This window comes from Cornus florida, unplaced genomic scaffold, assembly GCF_030987335.1.
Source record: "Cornus florida cultivar Cherokee Brave unplaced genomic scaffold, ASM3098733v1 CherokeeBrave_3.0.0_Hap2_Chr09, whole genome shotgun sequence".
Lineage (NCBI taxonomy): Eukaryota > Viridiplantae > Streptophyta > Magnoliopsida > Cornales > Cornaceae > Cornus > Cornus florida.
In genome coordinates this window covers 43,108,749-43,136,068 of record NW_026775579.1, presented here as the reverse complement: position 1 = coordinate 43,136,068, position 27,320 = coordinate 43,108,749, and the positions used below count along the sequence as shown (strand labels likewise).

Genomic DNA, 27,320 nt, shown 5'->3' with positions numbered 1-27,320 from the left:
CCTCCATGTGTTTCTCCTACTCGACTCGGCTTGGTCTTACAAGATACAACTCTAATTTTGCTGGAGATTACCTAGTACTGAACCTGCTGTAACATGAGGCTGGTCTTCTACCTGCTCTGCATTCTTTGTGTTTGGTTGGTCAAGGACGACTTGGGGTGCGTTGTGGTTCGGTTGCTACCCGAGTGCCCTGGTTGCGGAATGGGATTATTCGGATTCGGACCCGGGGGTTGCCATCCCGGAACGATGTCACAACTTATGCCGTTTCCCACCGACGATGCCAGCAACACACTCAAAGAAATAATAAGGAAATAAGAATAGCAATTACAGAATTTGCTCATCCCTTTAAATGAATTGCTATTATATTGCAACTCTTTCCGCATAGAGGATTCGGATTGTAGAAGTGTGCCAGACCTCTTGTGTGGTATATATTGGGCCTTGATCCAAGATGTGTAGCCCTTTTCTTAGGTGTGTCTTCTGTTGGGCTTCGGAATTAGGCTCTCTATTATGGACTTATGCTTTTCCACTCGTTTGGCTCAGTGGATTATTTGGTTGTGGTCCCTACTTGATGACGTGTCGTGCTTTGTTTTTGTTGGAGGGAAAATTTCCCCCCACTCACATCCCTATATTCGGATTGAATTTCTTAAAACCAGCCTTTTGAGTGCATTATTTGGTCCAAATTAAAAAAAAAAAATTTAATTGTTACCACATCCATGAACCTCAAGAAAATCAGAAAAAAAATAAAATAAAAAATTAATCAAGAGTAAGCTCGAGTGGTATCAACTAATCTTTTCAAATGAATGGTTTAGTGTTTTGAGTGTACAATGATATAATAAGTGCGTTATTTTCTTATTAAAAAATTGCACTTTAGGTTCAGTTTCAATTTCTAAAACCTTGTCCATAAAAAAATTGATAGAGTGTTTTAGTAAACGAAAAGATATGTCTACTCATCGGTGCCGATGAGTAGGTGATTATTATGTTATCCAATTATAAATACACGTATAGTCACCAGAAAAGTAATAAATAAGGAAATAAGAGATAACTGAATTTATTCTAAAAAAAGTTATTATCCTTATTTATCACTTTACTAGTTTTATAATTACAGACTATTTATGCATTTGTAATTGTGATTGAATCACATCATGAGTGAGTAAAGAGATCTACTAACGAGTGAGCCGGCAAATCTCCTGCTCTAGTAAATCAATTTAACTAAAATACATACCTCCCATAACTACAAACATTTCAACAGCATAACTCTGATCACCCGAAATTAACAACATTTTACAAGTAAACCTAATAGACTAAATGCAATTGCACCTTATTTAATTTATTTATATATATATATATAGATATTAAAACAAACTAAAAAAACACACACTAAAAATCTCCCTTTTTTCTTTTTTCGAGAATTGAAGGGATCCTACCAACCCAACTAGAATTAGTAGTGAGGTGGTAGTTTAACAAAGATCAATATCATCATTGAAAATTGGAATTTCAAATTCTATTCCCAAAGTAGCCTCAAGAGCCACCTGCAACACTATAACAGCTCCATTCTTCAAAAATTTCTTCCATCCCGGGGTTTTCTCAACAACCACCGTCTCTCCAAAGCTGTAAGCAAACTTCAGCATTCCCTGCAAGTCTTCACCACCCTTTTTCACCGGAAAACTGACATCAGCACTGCCTCCCAACAGCTGCGCGTGGTCGAAGAGTTGTTTGATGGACGTGCTCACCTCGCCGATATACCGGTCTCCTAAAGTACGCTCACAGTACAACTTTATGATCACCATAACGTCTTCACATCACACTGTGGATTCACCTATAGAAACCTTTGCATAGACCTTCATGTCGAAACCTTTGCATAGACCTTCATGTCGAATATTTCTCGGACGTTCTCTAGGTCGTTTGCCGAATTTATGGTTAACTGGAAAAGTCTGCACTCCATTTCTCTTCTAGGTCATTTATGTTTATTGATCACCACATATACAGTAAAAGACCATTATGTCTCTCCTTATGTTCATCCAATTTTGTTGTTACTGTCTGTAATTTTGCTGTCACTGCATCTACCTCTGCTTGAAACACTATAATCTCTTCTTCTGCTCTAGCAATTGCAGATGTTGATGCAAATTTAATCTCCACTTCCATTACCCCTGCATCATTCTTATCATCAAGTATACTCTAACTAAGGACAATTCTCAAATCATCATGCTAGATATTAATCACGCTTCAAATGCCCAATAATAAACATGACAACTATTTTTAATACAACCGAGTACAAAACAACTTACCAACTTGGTAGTCACTTATATGTTGCACACGTTTCTCCATAAGTTCATCTAATTTTGTTGTTATTGTCTCTAATTTTGCTGTCAGTGCATCTACCTCTGCTTGAAGCATTATAGTCTCTTCATTTGCTTTAGCAATGGCAGGATCATCTCTTGTGGCACTTAAAAACGCATTTTTAATCAACACTTCCGTTACCCCTACATCATTTTTATCATCAAGTCTACTAGCAAAGGACCATTCTCATATCACCATGTTAAACATTAATCACACTTCACTAGCCTAATAATAAATATTATAATTTCTTTTCTTTTCTTTTTTTTTATAAAAAAAACAAGAAGTACAAAACAACTTACCAACTTGGTAGTCACTAATATGTTGCGCATGTTTCTCCTTAAGTTCATACAAATTTGTTATTAGTATCCCTGATTTTGCAGTAAGTGCATCTATCTCTGCTTGAAGCATTACAATCTCTACATCTTGTGCCAAGGACCACTTTAGTAATGGAAGAATCTGACATGCAACCAAAAGATAAAGAGTTTGACTCTATTACATTTTTAAGTAACAATTTTTTTTAACATAAGAGACGTGAGAACCATCTTATGAGGATGAATGCCAATAAATTTATATAATGGGCTTCTATTTAATGATTATTCATTCACAACAAGCATTTTAAAAGTATCTAATCATATTTTTTTTTCTAAAATTAAATACCCCATCTCTAGGAGACGTTTTACTAGACATAGAAATCTGTCAATAAGATATCACATCATCTAGTTAATATTAAGTGGATTATCCAACCATATTTATATTTTTTTGTAGGCAACATATTACAAAAAGCAATGCATCCCCTACACTCCCACTTATAAAGTAGTATATGGGTTGAATAGCTTTTCTAAATCATTTTACATATTTGGCATATTACGGATGCCTATGTAAATACGTTTTTTCCACCAACAATGCATCCCCCACACTCCCACTTATAAAGTAGTATATGGGTTGAATAGCTTTTCTAAATCATTTTACATATTTGGCATATTACGGATGCCTATGTAAATACGTTTTTTCCACCAACAATGCATTTAAAAAAAATTAAAAAACAAATTCTAGAAGTGTTCTAAAGTTTAATCATCTAAAAACCTATTTGCAAACAAAAAATCCAAGACGGTAGAACCAAATCTTTTTAGGATTGGGATTTCAGAAAAGAAAAGAAAATCAAATGAAATCTCATTTATTCATTTGCAATAGTTTGAAATTTAAAAAACTAAAAGACAAACAGAGTTGGAGATATTGCAAGGTCTACTTGGTAATTTTTAAATACAATGAAATCGATTAATTTTCATGAGACTTTTGAACAATATTTATTATTACTATAAATTCCATTTTAAAACCATCGAAATCCCACTGTTCCAAACACAACGGTGGAGCGTGCAAAAACCAAAACTGGAGTAAAAAAACTCATGAAATGGAATCAAATAGTAAGCAATCTATGTCCCGTCAAATAGCTGAAAAGTAGTGTGTACCTCATCAAACACGCAACTAATATGAGTAACATAGTGGCATTCCTCACAATAATAAATTGGATCTTGCAGGTATCTTCTTTCCTCGCAAAGGTCACAGTAATATTCCCAGCTATCATCGTCGTCTGAATGGTCTTTGATGGGAGAGCGAGTGAGGGTGAGTGGATGTTGGTCATGGCAACTATGTTTAAATGTATGTGGTAATGTGGGATGACAACATTAGAGTGAAATCGCATGGCACACAACGGAATAAGGGGAATGTATCCGTGTACGAATGCACTCAATTCTGCTAGCCTTGTTACACTTGTTCTGGTTGAATAAAGCAAGAGACTGCTGGTGAAGTTCAAATTTGAAAGTAGAGTATCGCACTTGGCACACCAGTAATTGAACCCCAAAACAAAACATTCCATATTGATATTGCGGAGCACAAGAGGATACGTTGGATGAAAGGGGTGTTTGATCTTTGGTGACAATTCAGCGCATAATTTGTGCAACAAAAGCTGGCATTTAAGACGAACATACACTGAACCATCCTCGATGGATATCTGAAAAGCAAAACAGCGAAAACTAAAAATTTTGGAAAAGAAAATGAAATATCATTTTTGCATTTGGAATAGTTTGGAATTTAGAAAAATAAAAGAGGAGCAGAGTTGGGCATAAGTCTACTACTACTTATTAGTAATTATCAAATACCATGAAATCAACTAATCTTCAAGAGAGTTTTAAATAATAATTATTACTGCATTACCATAAATTCCATTTTAAACCCATCAAAATTCCCATTGCTCCAAACACAAGATTGGGTGTGCAAAGACCAAAATTTAAGTACAAAACTTCATATAAAATGAAATCTATCATCAAATTACCTCTTTCTTATCACGGAGAATCAAGGGACGCGAGTGAGTCATCTGTTGGTCGAGGCTGCGAGGACGCCTCATATCCTTTGATTCCCTGTGATAGCAAGAATAATAAGGAAATTGAGTTTTCAATTTCCATCTCTATTTCTCTCTTTCTGTGATCCAAACAAAGAAATGAGTGACTACAGAAAAAATTAAGAAAATTTGTTTCGTTTAAGAAAGAGCCAAATCCGAATCGCCGAAGCTAAAACAGACAGGTAGGGGCTGTGAGCCTCCATTTGAAAGGAAGAAACTGCGTGGCGGCTTTTTCTTGCTCTGGCTTGGGGGATGTAACCCTAGGTCTGGGAAAATAGGCACGTGGATCTCTTGGTCTTTGCTCTGTCTCCAGGGGCGTGACTTGTGTATCCAATTTTTCCTTTTTGTTTTTGTGATATCACATAGTATTAGATATCAATCAATTTTTATAACCAATTAGTGTGCAATGAACTAAACACTTTAAAGAGTGTGAATATATATATACACACACACATTTTTTTATAAATAATAACCAACATCTACCTCTTTATTAGATTTATTTTTTTGAACTTATTGTTTTTCAATAATCTAATATTTTATGACAAAGTATTTTTCAATTTCAGTCCTCATGATTTTATTTTGCAATATCCTTTTTCATGCCCTATTTTATAAATCTCCAATTCAACATATTGAAGGTATCTATCACATGACAACCACGTTTCATTATAATTTTAAATTTCTGTTTTTAGATTGAATTTTTTTTTTTTTCTCCCCACAATTTGTCTCTATAACTATGTATGAAATACTTTAAGAAAAAGAAAATAAAATCTATGTATGAACGGATCACTTACATGTGTTGCATCGCTTACACCTGCACAAGATGTGGTACGATCTTAAACCAGTGCTTAGCTAGCAGCCTTTAGGATCATTAGTACTTGTAAATGTGTCTTTTCAACTTATTTTATTACTCTTATTTTAGGGTAAAGTATAATCACACTTCTGAAGTTCAGCAAAGACAACCATATATAAGCTGGTTTATTTTTAAACGATGACACCCCTTAAAAAATTTGAAAGCTAAATAGAACCTAAAAATATGTAAAAAGTCTATTTTACCCTTCATTATTTAATTAATTTTAATTGTAAAATATAGGGGTGGGCAAAAAATTCACAAATTCGATCCGATCTGATCCGTTCATTATTTAATTAATTTTAATTGTAAAATATAGGGGCGGGCAAAAATTTCGCAAATTCGATCCGATCCGGTCCGTACAGATCGGATTGGCTTGCCAGACCCACGGATCAGTGGTGGATTCAAAAAAATTGAATCCGTAGTTCACGGATCGAACCACGAATTAGGCTGTCAAAAATCCGATCCGATCCGTGGCCAATTCATAATATATATATATATATATATATATATATATATATATATATATGCTAGTTACGAAAAAGTATATATAATATTATAGTAATATCTTTACTTTTTCGTAACTAGCATATATATATATATATATATATATATATATATATGTGTGTGTGAACTCCTAACATACCTTACTTTTTCTGTTTTCCTTTTTTGGTAAATATTATACAATTAGTTTAAAAATATTTATTACTCAATTAGTAGCCGCAGATCATGACTTTTCATTTAATCAAAACCTAAACCTAGCCAAAGATGAAAGAACTCAAAGAACTAAAGAAGAGCAAAGAGAAAAACGGCCACCTCACCTATTATGCATTTAAATTAGTTTCATCTATGCTATGTTATATACTTATATTGCTTTGTAAATGGATATGAAATTGGTGAAAATAGACTAACTTGGAAAATTCAGTACACGGACTGGATCCGATCCGATCCGATCTGTTAGCTAATGGATTGGTGGCGGATTCAAAATCTCCCAATCCATTGCGAGCAGATCGGATTAGGATTGATGCCTAATCCGATCCGATCCGATCCGTGACCACCCCTAGTAAAATATCAAAACAATTAAATGACCGAATTACCAATTAAAACAGTTTACTTCTCTTCCGGCGATAACTCTTTGATATCACCAAACTATGCTTTCTGGCGTACTTTAAAGGTGACCAACGCAAGCTTCCAAATGAAGATCGACGAGGTCTTAACAAGAGAGATTAGTTCCGGTAAGAGAACCTTGAACTTCATGAACTACTTCCGCCGAAGAATCTTTAACTACTGAATCCAGAAGCTTCGGCGACGGCGAGCTTCTTTCCAGCGACTTTGAGTTTCACTTCAGCGTTCATCACTTCGGTGGGATTGTGGAGGCAGAGGGATATGGTGGAGGTTGAAGTGGTGAGTGAAGAGAGAGAGATCGAATGGGTGTTTTTTCCTTGGCAAAGGATCTTGAACCGGTAGCTAAAGTCAGTACCCATGTTTTTTTTTATTAGGAATATTTATTTTTCATCTATTTGACTTTTTTAGGAATATTAGTGATAATAGGTTTCCTTTTAAAAAGTTTGAAATTTTAAAAGGGATCCTAAATTATCTCACCTACCAGTTATTGTTACTCTTTATAAGTTTACTTTGCTTTGTATATAAAATTAGGTTATTTTATAAATCGGAAGGGAGATAAAGATAATAGGGTTATACAGAGTGAGTGAGATCTAACGTCGCGTATCTGCCTGCAGTTTCTGGGAAGAGAGTCGGTGATCGAAGATTCGTATAGTAGAAGGGATTAACGTTTCCAGGCAAGTTAATCTTGCCTTATAATCTTATATATACGACTAACTTGCTTCTTAAAGTTTTAATATTAAATTCTGATTTCTGTATTCCATAGTATACAGATCATCTTGTTAATATTAAGCATTTATATATATATATATATATATATATATATATATATATATATATATTTATATATATATATATATATAAGTGATATGCGTATAGATGTATAATTATCGTGTCATTGAAATTGTTAGATAATTATGGCTTGTTAAGTATTTTTTGTGCTTTGGTAGATAAATTGATCTTTATATGTTCATATGTGTATATATATTTTTTTATATTTGTATAAGTATAATGTGGATTCATTTGTGGATACAAATTAAGATCAGTTTTAGTGGACTAGTAATCTATGTTGGAGTCCAGAATAGCTTGGGTCTTATGTTGGTCTAACAATGAAGATTTTAGAAAACCTTAACTTTTATATGTGCTTTGGAATATTCTTGTACATTAATTAGTTGGATGAACATTTATATAAATCCTATGTTAATATAGTTGAACAATAGGATCGAGATCGGAATGTTATAAACAGTGGCCAATTGTAAGTTGTTTTCGCTTACAATGATATATATATATATATATATATATATATATATATATTTGTTGTATTTTAATGTTAGAGAAATTAGAGAAAAATATTATTAATATTTCAAAAATTATGATATTTTTCAGGAAATTAGATTAAATGTTATGAGCCTAATTGTGAAGACTTGTCACAGCCCAAGTTTTTCAACCCGGTGCATCAGTGATGAACCGAAAGTTGACCCGATAACGGATCTGAAATGCGGAAGCGAAAGATAAAAACCAAAGTCTATAGAGATATAAATCATCCCCAAAACACCAATGTGACCTTCCATGAAGTCACGGAGCTCAAAGAAATAATCAGAAGCGAAAACTAACATGAAAAGGGTCAAATGATACCCTATGGCACCAATAACAACCAAAGGGGCAAAGTCTAGTTCAAACTAGACCACGTACACCAAAACTGAAAAAGAGACTTTAAGCCTCACTTGAATCCCCCATTGTATGAACAAACTTAATTATATGTAAGTGTGTGACGATGTGAACATACACGCAAGTGTAAAACAACATTTTAAACATGCTGAAATGACTTATAGCCTTATTACAATTCATTTACAACATTTAACATGTCAAACCTCTAAGTTGGAAAAATTACATTTCATAGGCAAAACTTAAACATGCTAACACTTGCATGTGAACAAGAATGCTTCTAAAGAAACTTCAATTCTGCAAATCACCAAAGCAAGTGCAAATCTCCAATCTTGTATCCTGTACCTAAAATATGCCCCAGTAACTTTGGGGTGAGCAACATAAAGTTACTCGTAAGAAATGAACATGCATCGACCTAACGTTTTACATGTTTGCATGATTTAATCATCGTGGTTCATTCCACCTAACGTCTATGTCAAAGGTGAGACTCATGGAGCATTTTAAGCTACCTAAGATCATTTCTAGCATAAAACACATCATTCATACAATTCAAACAATATAGGAGCATGCTATACAAAACGACAAAATATAGATTCTCAAAGTCATCAACTTGAAATCTAAAATGTGTAAACAACTAAATATAACCATTTAGCATAAATTGGAGTTTCTAGTATCACACGTTAAGACATAGATCCTCAAAGTAATCAACTTGAAATCTAAAAGTGTGTAAACGACTAAAGTGGGTCATGCTACCTAACATTTATGTTCCAAATGAATTTATAGGATCATTCCTAAATCACAATTGAACAATAAAACGCAAATCACAATATCTGTGCAATTTAACCAACATAGATGCATGCTATACAAAGCAACTAGATATAGATTCTCAAAGTTATCAACTTGAAATCTAAAAGTGCGAAATCAAATAGTAGAATACTTGGACATCTAAGCTCGGAATTCTGCCAAGACTTCAACGGCTATTACGGGGACTAACCCGCTTGTAATACCACCCCTAGTGCGCACTATCTTGACGGGGAAAACTCATACCTCCCGCACTAGAGCCAAACTCTGGCCATGTCATAGAAACCATGTCCCAAGTGACTCCAAAATAAATAAGTTAACAACTTATATACGAAATATATACACAGCACGAAACTACATTCCATGCACAAGTAGGTTGAAACCACACAATACATGCTCTAAATCCACAACTACTATCGGATGACAATGCCGAATCTTCAGAGCGCGATTCGTTACGCGCTATAATAACATCACATGTCGAATCTTCAGTGTGCGATTTGTTACACGCTATAATAATATAATTCAATATTGAAACATAATCGCATAAATCCATTACAAGTCTAGAATCATGCTTCAAACATAATATCAATGTTAAACACATGATTTAATCAATAATGCAATAGAAACGGAAATTAATTATATAACCTAATTAATTTCTCTAAGTTTCATACCTCAATCAAATGAACCCTAATTAACGCATGTTAATAACATAACTTATTCATTACATGAATCAAGTCAAAAGCTTACTTAGGTCATTGGATCAATAGGATAGAATTTAATTAAAACATGATAATTAAATCCCTAAATTCTTAAACAACATCAAATGGTCCCAAATTAATATGTGCTAGTATACAAGTCCGAATCCTCACAATTATCAAGTCAAAAACTTAATTAAACCAATGGAACATTTAAATAGATTTTAATTTATCATTTTAATTAAAATCTCTAGATTTTCATACTTATCCAAATGCTCTCTAACTAAAGTATGTTAAAGAACATGTCAAGACTTAATTTAAAAGCATGTTACAACTTAATTTCATGTAAGGTACGGCCATGGAAATTAATCTTTCACAAAAGAAAAATATTAAATAAAAAACGTAATTCTTATTTAAATAATCCCAATTTAATATATGTTAATAAACATATTAAAACTAAACTTTCTAGCATGCCACAATTTAAATCTAAGTTATACATCATCATGTGAATTAAATCCTAACCATAGAAATTAATTAAATTAAATTCTAGGACTTGAACAAAAGCATGTATACAAGTTATATAATCATGGAAAACACTCCATACAACACATATAAAATCCTAAAACATCCCCTATCTCAATTTGAGATGAAAATCTCAAAAGCCCACCGAAAAAAAAGTGCTCCGAATCCGACGATATCGAAGGGTGATAAGTGCTGAAAAGTACTCATTTAAACCCCTTAAACTTGAGTATTCTAGAACCTTTATCTATCTTATTTTCCCATTTTAGACTAATTTCGTGTTATTTTCCTTTTTAGGTCAATAAAGCTAAAACAAGCTAAAAATGGTTGCTTAAGGCCTTTTTGGAGTCAAACTAAGTCTTAGTGATAATCCGGAGCAAAAAGTGGCTGATGCTGAAAAACTGCCAAGTTGGATCGATCCAACTTTTTCTGAGATTGATCGCTTTTTCTGAGATCGATCAAAGTTGAATCTATCGAAAATCAAAGTTGGATCGATCGAACTTTTCTCTGATCGATCGAACTTTTTCTCTGATCGATCTAACTTTTGCTGGCAGCAAGCTGTCTTATTCCCGTGCGCGCCTAAAAGTCCACCTACCACATAGTACGGGATTAGATATTTTTGGAGCTATATTCCTGATTTAGTGACTAAGAAAGGACCTTCTATATAAAGGGAAGTGACCCATTTGTAAAGAAGCTTTTTATCTTTTTATTTTTTACATTGTATTTTTTATTTCTCTCTCTAGCAAAGTTAGAGATTAGGGTTAGAAGAAAAGGGGGAAGTGGAGGCACATCTCAAGATCCATCTCTAGACTACTCTCTCTCTCCATCTCTAGAGCTTCAAAGAAGAAGAAGAAGAAGAGGAAGAAGAAGATGGAGCCATGTTTGGAACTTACCCTTGAGGGTTTCATGACCACATCTACCTCCTCCATGATTAGCTAGATCTACACTTAGGGCTTGGATGAGCCCTAAGTCTTGTGTAATCTAACCCTTATATTTTTATTTTTGGGGATTTATATATATTGTTGTGATTAGTGTTCTAACCTTGTAAATTTAATGAATCTTGGTATATTTCTATGATTTCTATGGTTTAATTCTTCCTATTAATTCTCTAGTTTATTTACATGTCTATGTGTGATTAAATTAGGAATTATTTCTCACATGATTCATATGGATTAATTCTTTCTATTGATTCTCTATTTGATTACATGTTGTCTTATGTGTGATTATTTGGGAATTACTCTCTACACTAGTTTCTCTATGTTGGTTGCATGTCTATGTGTAATTAATTAAGGATCTAGTGATGGTTAGACATGGGTTTTATTAGATGGGTTTGTCAATTAATTTAATGGTTTATACTTATGCTTGATGGATTGTTCTACAATTTAATTCATGCTTGTAAGTAGGTAGACAATCTATGCTTGCTTAGATATTCCATGGCTTATTATTGCAAATTCCATAATTCTCTAGATTGATGTGTGCTACAATTGTTGCTACTTAGATGGGTCATGCTTAAAATTAATGGATTGTGTTACACTTAGTTTAGGTAGACAATTCATACATAAATTAGATGGTCCACACTTAATATTGCAATTGGTAGTCGCATTTTGTTCATAACAATGTATTCCCCATTAATGGAAAGCAAGTGGTTAATTACACAAGCTTAGTGGCGATTCCAACACCCTAAGTCCTCTCTTCATATCTCTTAAATCCCTATCTCTAATTAGTTTTATTTCACTTTCATTTTAATTAATTGTTTTCTAAAGTAATCAACTAATCTCTATCTTTTGCAATCTTGTGATACGTTAGAGTTGAAGTTAAATTCCAACACGTATAATCCCTTGGGACGATCCCTACTCACTCTTGCTACTTTAGTAGTAGTGTTGGTAGTGGTTTTTATAAATTTAAACTTGACCCAAAAGGCTTTTCTTGAACCGCATATTCACTACATTATTTTGGCGTATATCAAGTGGCCTCGTCAAAGGGTTTTGTCAGGGACAACACGATCTACATGAACCCCCAAGCAGCCCCATCAAAATCATAACTTGACTTCAAACCCAAACTCGAAAAATGGTCAGAAGTGAGTTCTAATAAGGGTAAAAGATAGAGCACGACGAGGGGAACAACAAACGTTAAGGCCGAAGACTTTTCACTTAGGAAATCAAGTGGAGGAGAAGAAGAAAAGGTGGCAGCCCTAGGAGCTCCCATGGCTGCCGGCCAAGAGGGGGAGGAAGATGATCAAAATCTGACTTTTCTTCTTTAAGTGCCTTATTTATAGAAAATCTCAAAAAGTGCCCCGAAAGGGTCCCGCCGAGTCTGAAAAAGTGGAATTTGAGCAGACGAGCTCAAATGGTGAAAATCCATGAACAAAAAAGATTCAAAATGAGAAAACATGAATAATGGAAGAAACGGCGTCGAAAACCGAGTCCCGAGCAGAGAGATATGCCCCGAACAAGTTCGGCGGCAACCAGGGTCAAAAATTTTGAAACTGGAGAAAAATGACCAGAACGGAATTCTAAGAGTACATGACTCGATGAAATATGAAAATGAATCCCGTATGAGGATCCAGGCTCCAGACGAGGTATTTTTGCAATAGCTTTCGTTAATTGCACAATGGCCCCTCCAAAAAGTGAAAACTGCACTAATACCTCAGAAAGAAAATATCTTCCAAAAATATTTTCTTAAAAACCCCTGAAATAAAATATCTTCAAAAGATATTTACAAAAAATACCCCAAGAAAAGAAAATAATTCTAAAGAATTATGCATCCATACCCCTATGGACATCGGGAGCAACCAGAGTACTTTCTTATAAAAGTAAAGATACGTATTTCGTGGAAACCACTTAGAATGAAGATACATAAAGTCAAAAACCAACTCCAAATGCAAGAAGTGTGGTTTTGCAAACAAAGTGACAAACGGGGAAAAGACAAAATAGTGAAAAAGACGAAAAGTGAATAGTATCGAAAAACGAAAAATGTGGAAATGACTCGGTCCTCAAAGGAAGTTGTCAATCCAAATAAAAGAGTCTCAGAAATCACTCCAGAACACTCGAGATGACACTAAGCGATGAGGAACTGAACTCAGAAAAGAAAAGATCAACGGAAAAAAAATATCCGTAAAAATATGAGAAAGGGAAAGGAATGAAAATGATCGGGTCATTACAAGACTTGTCAATTTTTAAATGACGGTTGGGTGGATTACCAGTTTAAAATCATAAAATTTATAGGTTTGGATCTCTGGGCATTATGTCTATGCGTGTATATATGTAAATATATATAGTTCATTATCAATATTGAGTTTAAGACATTTAAAGTATATGATTAGGTGTAATCATTGGTTTCATGGTTATTTATTAAATAATATATCTTACTTAAAGAAAAGACAAAGTAACATGACCATGATCACTGCTGGGTTTTGATTTCATGTAATTATAGAATTATATTTATTTATTCATTTTCTATAGCATTGAAAGTACATTATTGTTTGTTGATAATATGATTAGATATTAAATTGAGAATTGAAAGTACTGTAATGAAATTACAAATGTGACTTCTTATTGATCAGATGGAAATAAAATGCACGTTAATCTATAGACTAAAAATAATTCATTTTTCATTTTTCTTATATAGATCAGTATAATGGGTAATTAAATGAAGTCATTGGTTAATCAAAGGAGTCAGGGATTGACTTGATGATGATTTGCTAGGTCTGGTTAGGGACCTGCCTATTTGGGAGTGCACTACCCTTTTATTATGGCCATGGGTTTAATGAGCCCTTATTGTGTGGACGTGATCAGGGATCATTTGGAGAGTAGACATACAATCCAGCCACACGTGTGTTTTCAGTAGTCAGGGACTATACAATTCACACCACTTTATTGGACGGGAGCCCGGGGCTCATATGAGTTATGTAGATGTAATAAAAGTAAATGGTGGTTGTTGAGTTTATAATTAATTGGAAATTATGCAATTTTTTTTTTTAATAATACACTTAATTGAGTTGCTTTTATATATGGGAATATAAGGTATGGTTAGCTTGTTGAACGATGATTGTGTTTAGCATTTCTTGCTGAGCTTGTGAGCTCACCCCATTATCACATTTCAGGTGCTCGTGGAGTAGGAATGTGATGGAGACACGTGACGGGGACGGATTTTAGCTCGTTGCACATTTACTTATTTTTACTCGGTTTTCCTTTATTATGATCGTTGTAATAAAGTTGGTGTTTTGTGAGATCTTGTTTAGTAGTTTTAGTGGTTATGGATGTTTTTATTATGTTAGAAAAAAATTCACCTCTATTCATTATTTGTATAAATTTGTCAGACTTTCAGGTTAATAAATTATTTGATGGGATTCATCAAAATTCTATTTATGGTGGATGTATGTTGAGAATAGGTGGAAGTTATACTTTAAATTTTATATGCAGAATAAGTAGTTCTTGTATTAAAATTTGGGGAGTGATAGTTTGGTATCGAAGCCTAGGTTAAGAATTACCTGGCAAATGAAGTGATAGTAAGCATAGGAGCATATACTTATACGAATTATTTGTTCTCTTACCATGCTCCAGTTTAAAGTATAAATTACTTGTGAGACTTATCGTTGACATTCTTTATTGGAAATAGGATGTCAGGAGCTGGAAGAGGCAGAGGAAGACCTGCTAGAGGCAGAGGTCAGGAAGGTGCTGGTCGTGCTGGTGTTGACCATGACAATGTTTTATTAGAGGATGCACCTTATGCACCGAATCCTATAATTGGATTTATCAGAGATATACGCAAATTGGGAGCTGTTGAATTTGTCAGACTTACCGATCCACTTGTTGCCAAGAAGTGGATTGAAGATATGGAAAAGTATTTTGAGATGATGGACTGCACTGAGGTGTAGAAAAGGAAGATTGGTGCTTTTCTTTTATCTGGTGAGGCGCGCCAGTGGTGGCAATTAGAGACCAGGATGGTTATGGACATTACAGCTATGACCTGGTATGATTTCAAAACTCTGTTCAACGACAAATACTTTCCACTATCAGTGATTGAGAAAAAGGCAACTGAGTTCATGCAGCTGGAATAGAATAATGAGATGTCAGTCAGTGAGTATGAGAGGAAGTTTACAGAGCTATCCTGATTTTCTCCTCACATTATTGCGAATAAGTTACACAAGGTTAGAAAGTTTAAGCAAGGGTTGATCTCTCATGTGATGGTGGGTCATCGTTATAACACATATGCTAAAGTGGTGGAATGTGCCATGGCGGTAGAGGAGAATAATAGCATTGCTTTTCAGAAACAAAAGGAGCGTAGGGTAGAACAAAAAAATAAGGGGGCTAGCAGTTCTCAACAGAATCAAAGGGGTCAGCAGCAGTAGACTCAGAGAAACTGGCAAGGTCAGTTTTGGCAGAGAGGTAGACAAGATTGGCAAGCAGGAAAATGTCAGAGAGTTGGTGAAGGTGATCAATCCACAGTCTTAGTACCAGCCACGCCGCATGATGCACAGCTATATCAGTTCAGCGGGCATTGCTACAATTGTCATGAGCAAGGACATTTGGCTCGTAATTGTCCCAAGCCTCGTAAGAATAACCAGCAAAGAGGTCAAGCACCATAGTAGCACAGAGGTGCAAGGTTTAATGCAGTTGTTCCAGATGGGAGACAGGACCGTGCACCACTAGCAGTGGAAGGTACACTTACTATTTATGGCAGTATAATTAGAGTATTATTTGATTCAGGTTCTTCATATTCTTTTATTGCACTATCATTTATGGACACACTGGGATTAGAACCTGGACATATGAGTAATGCCCTATCTATTGCAACTCCACTCGGGAGCGCGACGACACTTGATGGTATATGTCGTGCTTGTTCTGTTACAATTGGGGAGTTGGAGTATCCTATTGATTTGATAGTATTACGCATGAGAGACTTTAATGCTATACTGGGTATGGATTGGTTGGCTCGATATCATGCTCAGTTGGACTGTCATGAAAAGACTATTATATTCTCAATTCCAGGACAGTCACCTTCTCGATATAAATGTGGAGAGTTCGAGGGCACCATGACTATGGGATTTCTCGCCCACATTGAGGTGGCTGAGCAATGCATGACTATAGAACAGTTGCCTACAGTGTCAGAGTATATAGATATGTTTTAAGATATTCCGAGTTTGCCTCCTAGGGGGCAGTGGATTTTTGCATCGACCTCACTCCTGGTATTTCACCTATCTCTAGTGCACCCTACAGAATGGCGCCGGTTGAATTGAGTGAGTTGAAGAATCAGACTCAAGAGTTACAAGATCGGGGGTTTATTCGACCTAGCACAACACCTTAGGGAGCACCTGTTCTATTTTTCAAGAAGAAGGATGAGTCACTCCGCTTATGTGTTGACTATCGTGCGCTGAATAAGGTCACTATTAAGAACAAGTACGTATTGCCACACAATTATGATTTGTTTGATCAACTCAGAGGGGCACAGTTGTTCTCTAAGATAAACTTGAGGACTGGCTACCATCAGTTAAGGATTAGGGAGGAGGATATTCCTAAAACTGCCTTTAGGAATCGCTATGGTCTCTATGAGTTTTTGATTATGCCTTTTGGGTTAACTAATGCTCCGGAAGCTTTTATGAATTTGATGAACCGAGTGTTTTGACCTTACTTTGATCAGTCTGTTGTGGTATTTGTTGAAGACATTCTGATATATTCCAAGACTAAGGAATAGCATGAGAGACACTTGAGCATTACAATTTAGACTCTACGTGAGCATTAGCTTTATGTTAAGTTTGAGAAGTGTGACTTTTGGCAGGAGCAGATTCAGTTTTTGGGGTATGTGATCTCTAAGGATGGAGTTTTAGTAGATTCTGCCAAGGTGGAGGCTATGATGAGTTGGAAACGGCCTACTATTGTCACTAAGATTCATAGCTTCTTGGGACTGGTAGGATACTACAGACGTTTCATTGAGGGTTTCTCCAAGATTGCTGCACCTTTGATTTGTTTGACTTGGAAGGATGTGAAGTTTGTTTGGGACCACCGCTGTGAGTAGGCATTTAAGAAGTTGAAGATGAGATTGACTTTGGCACCAGTTCTTACCATTTCTGTTAGTGGTGAGAGATTTGTGATCTACACAGATCCATCACATTAGGGTCTTGGCTGTGTTTTGATGCAACATGATAAGGTGGTAGAGTATGCCTCTAGGTAACTGAAGCCACATGAGCAGAATTACCCCACACATGACCTAGAGTTGGCAGCAGTAGTTCTTGCATTGAAGGTGTGGAGGCATTACTTGTATGGTGAGAACTTTGAGTTATTCTCTGATCACAAGAGCCTCAAGTACCTCTACACTCAGAAGGTGTTGAATATGAGGCAACAAAGGTGGATGGAGAAGATGAATGATTTTGATATGACCTTTTAGTATCATCCTACAAAGGCGAATATGGTAGCAGATGCCTTGAGTCAGAAACCAAGAAGATTAGTTACCTTAATGATGATTCAGGAGTGGATGATGCTAGAGGCATTGGCAGAGTTCTCTATCATGCCGAGTTCTCAGAGTACAGGGGCTCTTCTTTGTAGTTTAACCGTACAACCTACTTTGATCAGCCGGATCATTCATGCTCAGACTCAGGACAACAAGTTACAGAACAAAGCAGGTGACGCTGTTAATGATGAAGGTAATGTCGATTGGACGTATGGAGCTGATAGTGGTATGAGATTTTGAGGTAGGCTATGTGTTCCAGACGTAGCAGACCTTAAGAGAGAGATTTTAGAAGAGGCACATCACTCTAGGTACACAGTGTACCCAGGTGGTACTAAGATGTATCATGATCTTAAGAGGCAGTTCTAGTGGGAAGGTATGAAATGTGATGTGGTAGAGTTTGTATCTAGATGTCTCACTTGTCAGCTAGTGAAAGTTGAGCACTAGAGACCAGCAGGACTATTACAGCCTTTGCCCGTGCCTGAGTGGAAATGGGAGCATGTGACGATGGATTTTATTGTGGGGTTACTGAGGTTGAAACATAACCATGATACAATGTGGGTGATAGTGGACCAATTGACTAAATCAGCTCATTTTCTACCCATTCGAGCTACTGATACTGTAAAGGAATTATGTAAGATCTACATCAGAGACATAGTTAAGCTCCATGGAGTGCCGGTGTCTATTGTTTCAAATCATGATCCTCGTTTTTCATCTCGGTTTTGGAGTAGTTATCATGCAGCTTTTGGTACTCCTTTGAGTTTGAGTACTGTTTTTCATCCTTAGATCGATGGCTAGTCTGAGAGGGTCATTCAAGTGCTGGAGGATATGTTTCATGCTTGTGCGCTAGATTTTCGGGACAGTTGGGAGGATCACATTCCACTGGTCGAGTTCGTTTAAAATAACAGCTATCAGGCTAGTATCGGTATGGCACCGTATGAGGCACTTTATGGTAGACCTTGTCGTTCACCTGTATGTTGGGCCGAGGTTGGTGATAGTAGTTTTTTGGGGCCAGAGTTGGTGCAAGAGACTACAGAGAAGGTTGCCATCATTCGCGATCGACTTCACACAGCTCAAAGTCAACAAAAGAGTTATACAGATTGATGCTGTCATACTTTAGAGTTTAGTGTGGGTGACTTGGTGTTCTTGAAAGTATCACTAATGAAGGGGATTACAAGATTTGGTAGGAAGAAAGGTGTGATACCCCTCGGATCTGAGACACGGGTTGATCAGGCCTAGGCCCAAACCCGAGGGATATCAGACAATTAATATTTAATGAACACAGATTACAAAATGAATTAAGAAAATAAATAAATAAAAGTGGAAGGAATTCTAAAATAAAATCCTTAACCATATAATGCTTAAAATCCATTAGTCCAAAACCACTGAAAGTTTAAACAACTCGGGAATCCATCTCTAGTGGACCCCTAATAAGAATAACCAAACTGAAATGTCAACTGAAGAAATCCCTATCTAAATTATGAAGAGAGATCCTACGTTGTCAGAAGAATGAGTGACTGTCTTTGCTCAGCATGAACAAGCTCCAGCCTGGAACTAACGTACACCTGAAAAATAAGAGTGGGTCAGGCCCACGAACAAGTTCTATCCTATTACAATCCAAGCAAAGACTCGATACGCATATACATGCTAACCAACTCAACAATAACTAAATAGTCTGTAGATATATATATATATATATATATATATATATATATATATATATATATTCACATTACAGGACTTTCGATGGACTATAGGCCCATCTCAACCTGACTAGTAGGCACCATGCAAAGCGCACCTGAGGTGAGCATGACTACCTAGACCTAGCAGGGTACACATCCAACCATCATAGCCAGCTATGCATCCCAATGCATATACGCTCCCTAACCAACGACTCTGAGACTCAGGCTCATATCGTGGTACCATAAAAATATATTTAAAATCCTATCCTATCCATCTATAAGAAATCCAGTTGGCCATTCAGCTTGTGCAGCTTCTTTGACTCAACATAGATAACAAGTAATCCAGCTTGTGCAGCTTCTTTGACTTAGCATAAATATAAGTAGGATTTATTTATAATCCATTCCCTTATTCCAATACAGCTTGGATTTAGTATTTTGAAACAAAACCATTCCTAGTATGTCACCGTCCCATATCGGTGCATACAATCCAATCCATCCAGCAGTTGTTAGAATAAATACAAATTATAACTATCAACTAATCCATACAATCCACAATTGATAATAAAACATTAAGTACAAACATCAATTGTTCCAAATTAAGCATGATAAAAAGATTGTCAGTTAACAGGCTTAATCCATAGTACTCCGCAATGTCCAATAATTGATACCACAGGTCATATATGTAAACCAATTATTTCAAAACAACCATAACAGAATATAGACATTCACAGGCTTATTTTTATAACACTGGAACTTAATTTAAAACAAATCATCCATGAGAATTGCTATCATAAAAGTAAGCAATATAAAATCCTTTCTTTCCGGAAACAGTAAACCAACTATGTTCCAAATAAGCATACTATATTATATATATCCACATGCTTATTTTTATAACACTGGGATAGATTTAACTGTAAATTTCATTACTAAGAATTGTTATCCTAAACTTTAAGCAATTCAAAATCCTTCTATCCAGAAAAGTAAATTGATTTACTTAGCCTTTTCTTACCGTTGCATTAAACAAAGTCGCTCTATTTTACATAAATCTTCTCTCAAGGATTTTAATCAAGCTTAAACCACCTCTAAACACCATAATATAGCTTCCAACAGAAACTGAAAATTCCAAAATCTAAGTTCTGTAACCCACACAGTCACAAAAAAACTGAAAAACACACACCCGAGGGAAGAGCGTGCTCTTCCCATCTTGGAGCCAGCTTTACTAGAAGAAGAGCCTGCTCCAAGACCCTTAGAGCCGGCTCTACTTAAAAGAAGAGCCTGCTCTTTGTCCGGAAGAGCCTGCTCTATTAAATCTTGAGCTGTCTCTTCTATGTTCTTCATCTCTTTCACGTCCGGCGCGTTTCTGATGAACTGTCTTTCTATCCTAGGGTTCTTAGATGTGTAAACTAAGTTTTAACATATTCTAAAATCCATTATATTCATTTTTCAACTTCCGGCATCGATTAAAACATGGATTATTGCAAGAAGATTTCAAGAAGAGCAAGTTAAAAAATCAGGAACATCACTGTTTCAAGTAAATTCACCGTGGGAGACAGATTAATTTTTAATTGTTCCTAATGTGTTTTAGATCTAATAAACTCTTCATACACCAATTTACACGAATTTAAAACACAAGATACGCAAGGAAGCATTAAAACAAGCAGTACACAACGTTACAACTACAATCAGTTTTAAATCAACAGAGGTACAAAAAAATCCAGTTTAATTTTAATCTTAAATGGTTCCCTGGAGTTGTGTTAGACATGCAAAGAACACAAGGCAAAGGGAAGGAGTTAGGATTAGAACTTGCCTTTAGGTCTCAGTTTGAAACCTTGCACCATCGCTTCCTAAATTCTCCGGCGAACTCCGACTACTGGAAACCATCCTCTGCGCTCTCTCTCTTTCTGCCTCCACAGACGTGTTTAGGTTCTAAAAACCATAGGTAGAACCTTATTACATATTTTATAGGTTTATACAAACCCTAAATTCAATCCAAACCCTACAATGAATCCTAATCGGCCTATAGAAAACCTAAGTTATACTTTCCGTCGGCTACCAATACGTAACTTCAAAACTAACCCTAAGTAATGAACGTATTTTAAAACTTTTAAAACTTGTTAAACTTAACTACCTAGTTAAACAATTATTATCATAAACCATGTAAAAACATACAATCACACAATTTAATTAAACAAAACAATTAAATAAATTTTAATCAAGTAATACACAATTAAGTCAACTATCAGGCAAATAAATAACAAACTTGAATATTCACATAAATAAGCAATTTAAAATATTAAAAATGCAATTAAATAATTAACCAAAATACCAGGACTATCCTTTTAAAATTCGGGGTATTACATTATTCCCCTCTAACAAAAGGAATTATATCCTCGGAATTCGCTCTTACCTTCTTCCCATAATTTAGGAAACTGCGAGCGAACGACATCCTCCTGTTCCCAAGTAGACTCAGCCTCATTGTGGTGACTCCACTGAACCCAAACCAAAGGGATAACCTTGTTACTAAGGATTTGATCCCTATGGTCAACAATACGACACGGTGACTCCAAATAAGTTGCATAGGGCTGCAACTTAATCTCCCCAACATGGATCTGCTAATACCACTCCTCATCTGGTAGAAATTTTCGCAACATGGAAATATGAAACACGTTGTGCACGCGATCCAAATTATCCGGAAGTGCCAACCGATAAGTTACAACTCCAACTTGATCCGTAATCATGAATGACCGACAACCCGCGGTGACAACTTCCCTTTCTTCCCCAAAGCGCATAACACCTTTTATAGGCGACACTTTTAGTAGACCCTGATCCCCAACCTGAAACTCCAAAGCACGAGTGTGACAATTGGCATAACTCTTCTGCCTACTTTGCGGAGTGCGCATACGATCCCGAATAAGAGCAATCTTCTCAGAAGTATCCTTAATGAACTAGGACCCAAGAATCTGCTCTCTCCAACCTCCATCCAACAAACAGGCGATCGACACGGTTGACCGTACAATGCCTCAAATGGTGCCATACCAATAGTCTTCTAGAAACTATTGTTGTACGCAAACTCCACAAGTGGCAAGTAATCCTCTCAGTGGCCCTTGAAGTCAAGAACATAGGACCCAAACATATCTTCCATGATCTGATTCACCCTCTCAGTCTGACCATCAGTTTGAGGATGATAAGCAGTGCTAAGATGCAACACTGTATCCAAAGCCTGTTGAAAACTCTTTCAAAACCCAGACACAAAGCTCGGATCCCTATCGATGTAATAGATAATGGAATGCCATATAGCTTCATAATCTCTGAAATGTAAAGCCTCTCTAACTGTTCTGAAATGAAGTCAGTGCGAATAGGCAAGAAATGAGCTGATTTAGTCAATCTTTCCACAGTGACCCAAATGAAATTGTGTCCCTTGAAAGAACTGGGCAATCCCTCCACGAAATCCATAGAAATGCTCTCCCATTTCCACTCCGGTATCGGTAGTGGATGTAGAGCTCCTGGTGGCCTCTGATGATCAATTTTAATCATCTGACAAGTACTACACTGAGAAACAAAAAGAGCAATGTCCCTCTTTATACCTGCCCACCAAAACTGCCGCTTTATATCCTGATACATCTTGTCCCCTCTTGGATGAACAGAAAACTCAGATTGATGAGTCTCAGTCCTCACGTCCTTCCTCAAATCATCTGCAAAAGGTACCACTAAGCGTCCCTTATACCTCAAGCCTCCGTTAGTCCCAATATAGTAAAATGGAACCTCCCCATAAGCTATCTCCGCAACTTTGTCAATGCACTGCTGATCCATGAGTTGTGCTTGTAAAACCTTGCGAATGATAGAAGGTGTAACTACCATGCAAGCCATAAAAGCATCCGACAAGTCATCCACATTCTTCAAAGCATTCCACTCAGTGGTGAATAAAGCAGAGAGTCTACCAATAAGTCCGCGACTAAGTGCATCTGCCACCACATTCGCTTTTCCTAGATGATACTATATAGAAAAATGATAGTCCTTTATAAACTCCAACCATCTGCGCTGTCTCATATTCAGTTCCCGCTGAGTGAATAAATACTGCAGACTCTTGTGATCACTAAACAATCTGAAGGACTCACCCAACAGATAATGCCTCCAAATACGTAAGGCAAAGACCATAGCTGCCAACTCTAAATCATGCGTTGGATAGTTAAGCTCATGAGGCTTAAGCTTCCGAGATCTATACGAAATCGGTCGCTCCTCCTGCATTAAAATACACTAAGACCCTGCACCGAAGCATCCGTATACACAAGATACTCTATCCCGCTCTGTGGAGTAGATAGAACATGTGCAGAAGTCAACTTCCTTTTTAGCTCAACAAAAGCTCGTTGACAGTGCTCATCCCACACGAACTGTACACCCTTTTTAGTTAGGTGCGTGAGTGGTCCAGCTATCTTAGAGAACCCCTGGACGAACCTCCGATAATATCCTGCCAAACCTAGAAAACTCCAAATCTCGGTAGGTGAAGTAGGCTGTCCCTACTCAACCACAGTTGAAACCTTAGCTGGATCTGCTGCTATCCCCCTTTTTGACACCACATGACCCAGAAATTTCACCTCCCGCTGCCAAAATTCACACTTCTCGAACTTGGCACATAACTGGTGCTCACGAAGCGTCTGTAAGACTATGTGAAGATGTCTCACATGATCGTCCTCCAACCTAGAATAGATCAAGATATCATCAATGAAAGCAATAACAAACTGATCCAAACAAGCCCGGAAGACTCTGTTTATTAAGTCCATGAACACTGCTGGTGCGTTAGTCGTCTCAAACGGCATGACATGAAACTCATATGATCCATATCTAGTGAGAAACGCTGTTTTAGGAACATCCTGCTCCTTAACCCTCAGCTGATGATATCCAGAACACAGATCAATCTTGGAGAAATATGTGACTCCCCTTAACTGATCAAACAAATCATCAATCCTGGGTAAAGGGTACTTGTTACGAACAGTAACATTATTCAACTCCTGTAATCTATACACAGGCGAAGCGAACTATCCTTCTTCTTTACAAACAAAACCGGTGCTCCCTAGGATGAAGTACTCCTATGAATAAAACCCTGGCTGAGTAATTGCTGAATCTGATCCTTCAGCTCTCGCATCTCCACTGGTGCCATCCTGTACGGTGCCCTAGCAATAGGCATAGTGCCCGGAGTTAAATCAGTCACAAAGTCAATCTCGCGACTAGGTAACAACCCTGGAATCTCTTGAAATACATCCGGAAAGTCCTGTACAATTGGCATGCTATCCAAAGGTACAATAATTCCTTCCTCCGTTTCCTCCTCCTTAAGGCATAAGTAGGTGCTAGTGACCCTGTTAGAACGTGGCATAGCTACAACGTACATATCCTGACCAGGTATGGTGAAAACAACACACTTATCACAACCATTAACTTGGGCATGGTAGTGTGATAACCAATCCATCCCTAAGTAACACTGTATAAATGTACATGTCCAAAACCATTAGATTGGCTAGGAATCTGAGCCTGCAAATATATAGTGTCCAAACCAAAATGCTAAATACTCCGTAGAGCAAAACACAGAAGGTATACAAAATACTCTGTAAAGTAAAACATGTAAAGTAAACAAAATATTCAGAAATCTACCCACTTTAGATTATTATGCTATCTTGGAAATTCCGCCTTCGAAACCAAACCTACCATATTGATTATACAAGTTCTTTTATAAACTCCTTGGTAATCGTTCCGTTTTAACACCACGAACCTATAAGCAAAGCTTTGTGTGTTTGCTCAAATACAAATCACTCTACTGTGACTTTCCTTCCTTATCGCAACGTACACATTCCAATATAGTTTAATAAAACCATTCATGTATACATCATAACACAACTTCCATAAAACACAATAGAGATAGCCAAAACCACAAGTTTACTTTATTAAAACTTCTCTTAAACCACAAACTGTCAAAAGAATAATCATAAAATATTCTTGAACATACTAGTGTATGACAGTTAAACAGTATTATTCTTTAAATAACACTTCCACTCCTACTTGAAATGAAAATCATATCACTCCTAGTAGAGCATTCATTCCTAAACTCTGGTAACCTCCACCTTGGATGCTCCGGTAACTCTTCCATCCTAATCTTCTTCGGGGCCTTCCTCTCCACTTGGCTTAGCTTCGAGCACCACCGAAGTTGTGTTAGGTCCACAGTATGGTGGCCAATCCCGCACATAAGAAACCTTCCTTGACTTGTATTCTGAAGCAACACCTATGGGAACCAATTCCTTGGCCTCCAATTCTGCCTTCTTGGTCGGCCTTCGCAGGGGAATCGTCGGAGTAACCTTCCTTTTCTTTTGGTCCCTCTTTGCTTCCATCGCGGACCGCATCCTTCTCCTAGTGCCAAACATTCTGAACACAGATTACAAAATGAATTAAGAAAATAAATAAATAAAAGTAGAAGGAATTCTAAAATAAAATCTTTAACCATATAATGCTTAAAATCCATTAGTCCAAAACCACTGAAAGTTTAAACAACTCGGAAATCCATCTCAAGTGGACCCCTAATAAGAATAACCAAACTGAAATGTCAACTGAAGAAATCCCTATCTAAATCATGAAGAGCGATCGTACATCGTCTGAAGAATGAGTGACCGTCTCTGCTCAGCACGAACAAGCTCCAGCATGGAACTAACATACACCTAAAAAATAGGAGTGGGTCAGGCCCACGAACAAGTTCTATCCTACTACAATCCAAGTAGAGACTCGATACGTATATACATGCTAACCAGCTCAACAATAACTAAATAGTCTGTAGTTATATATATGTATGTATATATATATATATATATATATATATATATATATGCACACTACAGGAATTTCGATGGACTATAGGCCCGTCTCAACCTGACTAGTAGGCACCATGCAAAGCGCACCTGAGATGGGCATGACTACCTAGATCTAGCAGGGTACACATCCAACCATTATAGCCAGCTATGCATCCCAATGCATATTCGCTCCTTAACTAACGACTCTGAGACTCAGGCTCATATCGCGGTACCATAAAAATATATTTAAAATCCTATCCTATCCATCCATAAGAAATCCAGTTGACCATTCAGCTTGTGCAACTTCTTTGACTCAACATAGATAACAAGTAATTCAGCTAGTCATTCAGCTTGTGCAGCTTCTTTGACTTAGCATAAATATAAGTAGGATTTATTTATAATCCATTCCCTTATTCCAATACAGCTTGGATTTAGTATTTTAAAACTAAACCATTCCTGGTATGTCACCGTCCCATACCGGTGCATACAATCCAATCCATCCAGCAGTTGATAGAATAAATACAAATTATAACTATCAACTAATCCATACAATCCACAATTGATAATAAAACATTAAGTACAAACATCAATTGTTCCAAATTAAGCATGATAAAATGATTGTCAGTTAACAGGCTTAATCCATACTACTCCGCAATGTCCAATAATTAATACCACAGGTCATATATGTAAACCAATTATTTCAAAACAACCATAACAGAATATAGACATTCACAGGCTTATTTTTATAACACTGGAACTTAATTTAAAACAAATCATCCATGAGAATTGCTATCATAAAAGTAAGCAATATAAAATCCTTTCTTTCCGGAAACTGTAAGCCAACTATGTTCCAAATAAGCATACTATATTATATATATCCACATGCTTATTTTTATAACACTAGGATAGATTTAACTGTAAATTTTATTACTAAGAATTGTTATCCTAAACTTTAAGAAATTCAAAATCCTTCAATCCAGAAAAGTAAAT

General features: G+C 36.4%; 1 protein-coding gene across 5 annotated transcripts; it reads right to left on the bottom strand.

Moving 5' to 3' along the window:
- Positions 1-1,161: 1,161 nt before the first annotated feature.
- On the bottom strand, positions 1,162-5,093 carry LOC132273763 (uncharacterized). 5 transcript variants are annotated; one of them, XM_059774819.1, is made up of 5 exons: positions 4,664-5,075; positions 3,801-4,342; positions 2,634-2,790; positions 2,283-2,477; positions 1,162-2,144 (listed from the first exon to the last, which is right to left on the bottom strand). In XM_059774819.1, the coding sequence occupies exons 3-5, from the start codon at positions 2,740-2,742 to the stop codon at positions 1,969-1,971; spliced, it is 480 nt and encodes a 159-aa protein (XP_059630802.1). In that variant the 5' UTR covers positions 2,743-2,790; positions 3,801-4,342; positions 4,664-5,075; the 3' UTR covers positions 1,162-1,968. The 5 variants fall into 5 exon arrangements, 3 of the variants coding, with proteins under 3 accessions (XP_059630802.1, XP_059630801.1, XP_059630803.1); XR_009470243.1 differs by having other exon boundaries at positions 1,162-2,477; positions 4,664-5,093; XR_009470244.1 differs by lacking the exon at positions 2,283-2,477 and having other exon boundaries at positions 4,664-5,093.
- Between the last annotated feature and the right edge of the window lie 22,227 nt (positions 5,094-27,320).

Excerpts from the sequence above, each read along its gene's own strand:
- LOC132273763 (XM_059774818.1), bottom strand. The coding sequence starts at position 4,735 with ATGAGGCGTCCTCGCAGCCTCGACCAACAGATGACTCACTCGCGTCCC. Across the intron at positions 4,343-4,663 it reads TTCTCCGTGATAAGAAAGAG|ATATCCATCGAGGATGGTTC; the intron begins GTAATTTGATGA and ends TTTGCTTTTCAG. Across the intron at positions 2,145-3,800 it reads TTAGTTGCGTGTTTGATGAG|GGGTAATGGAAGTGGAGATT; the intron begins GTACACACTACT and ends AGAATGATGCAG.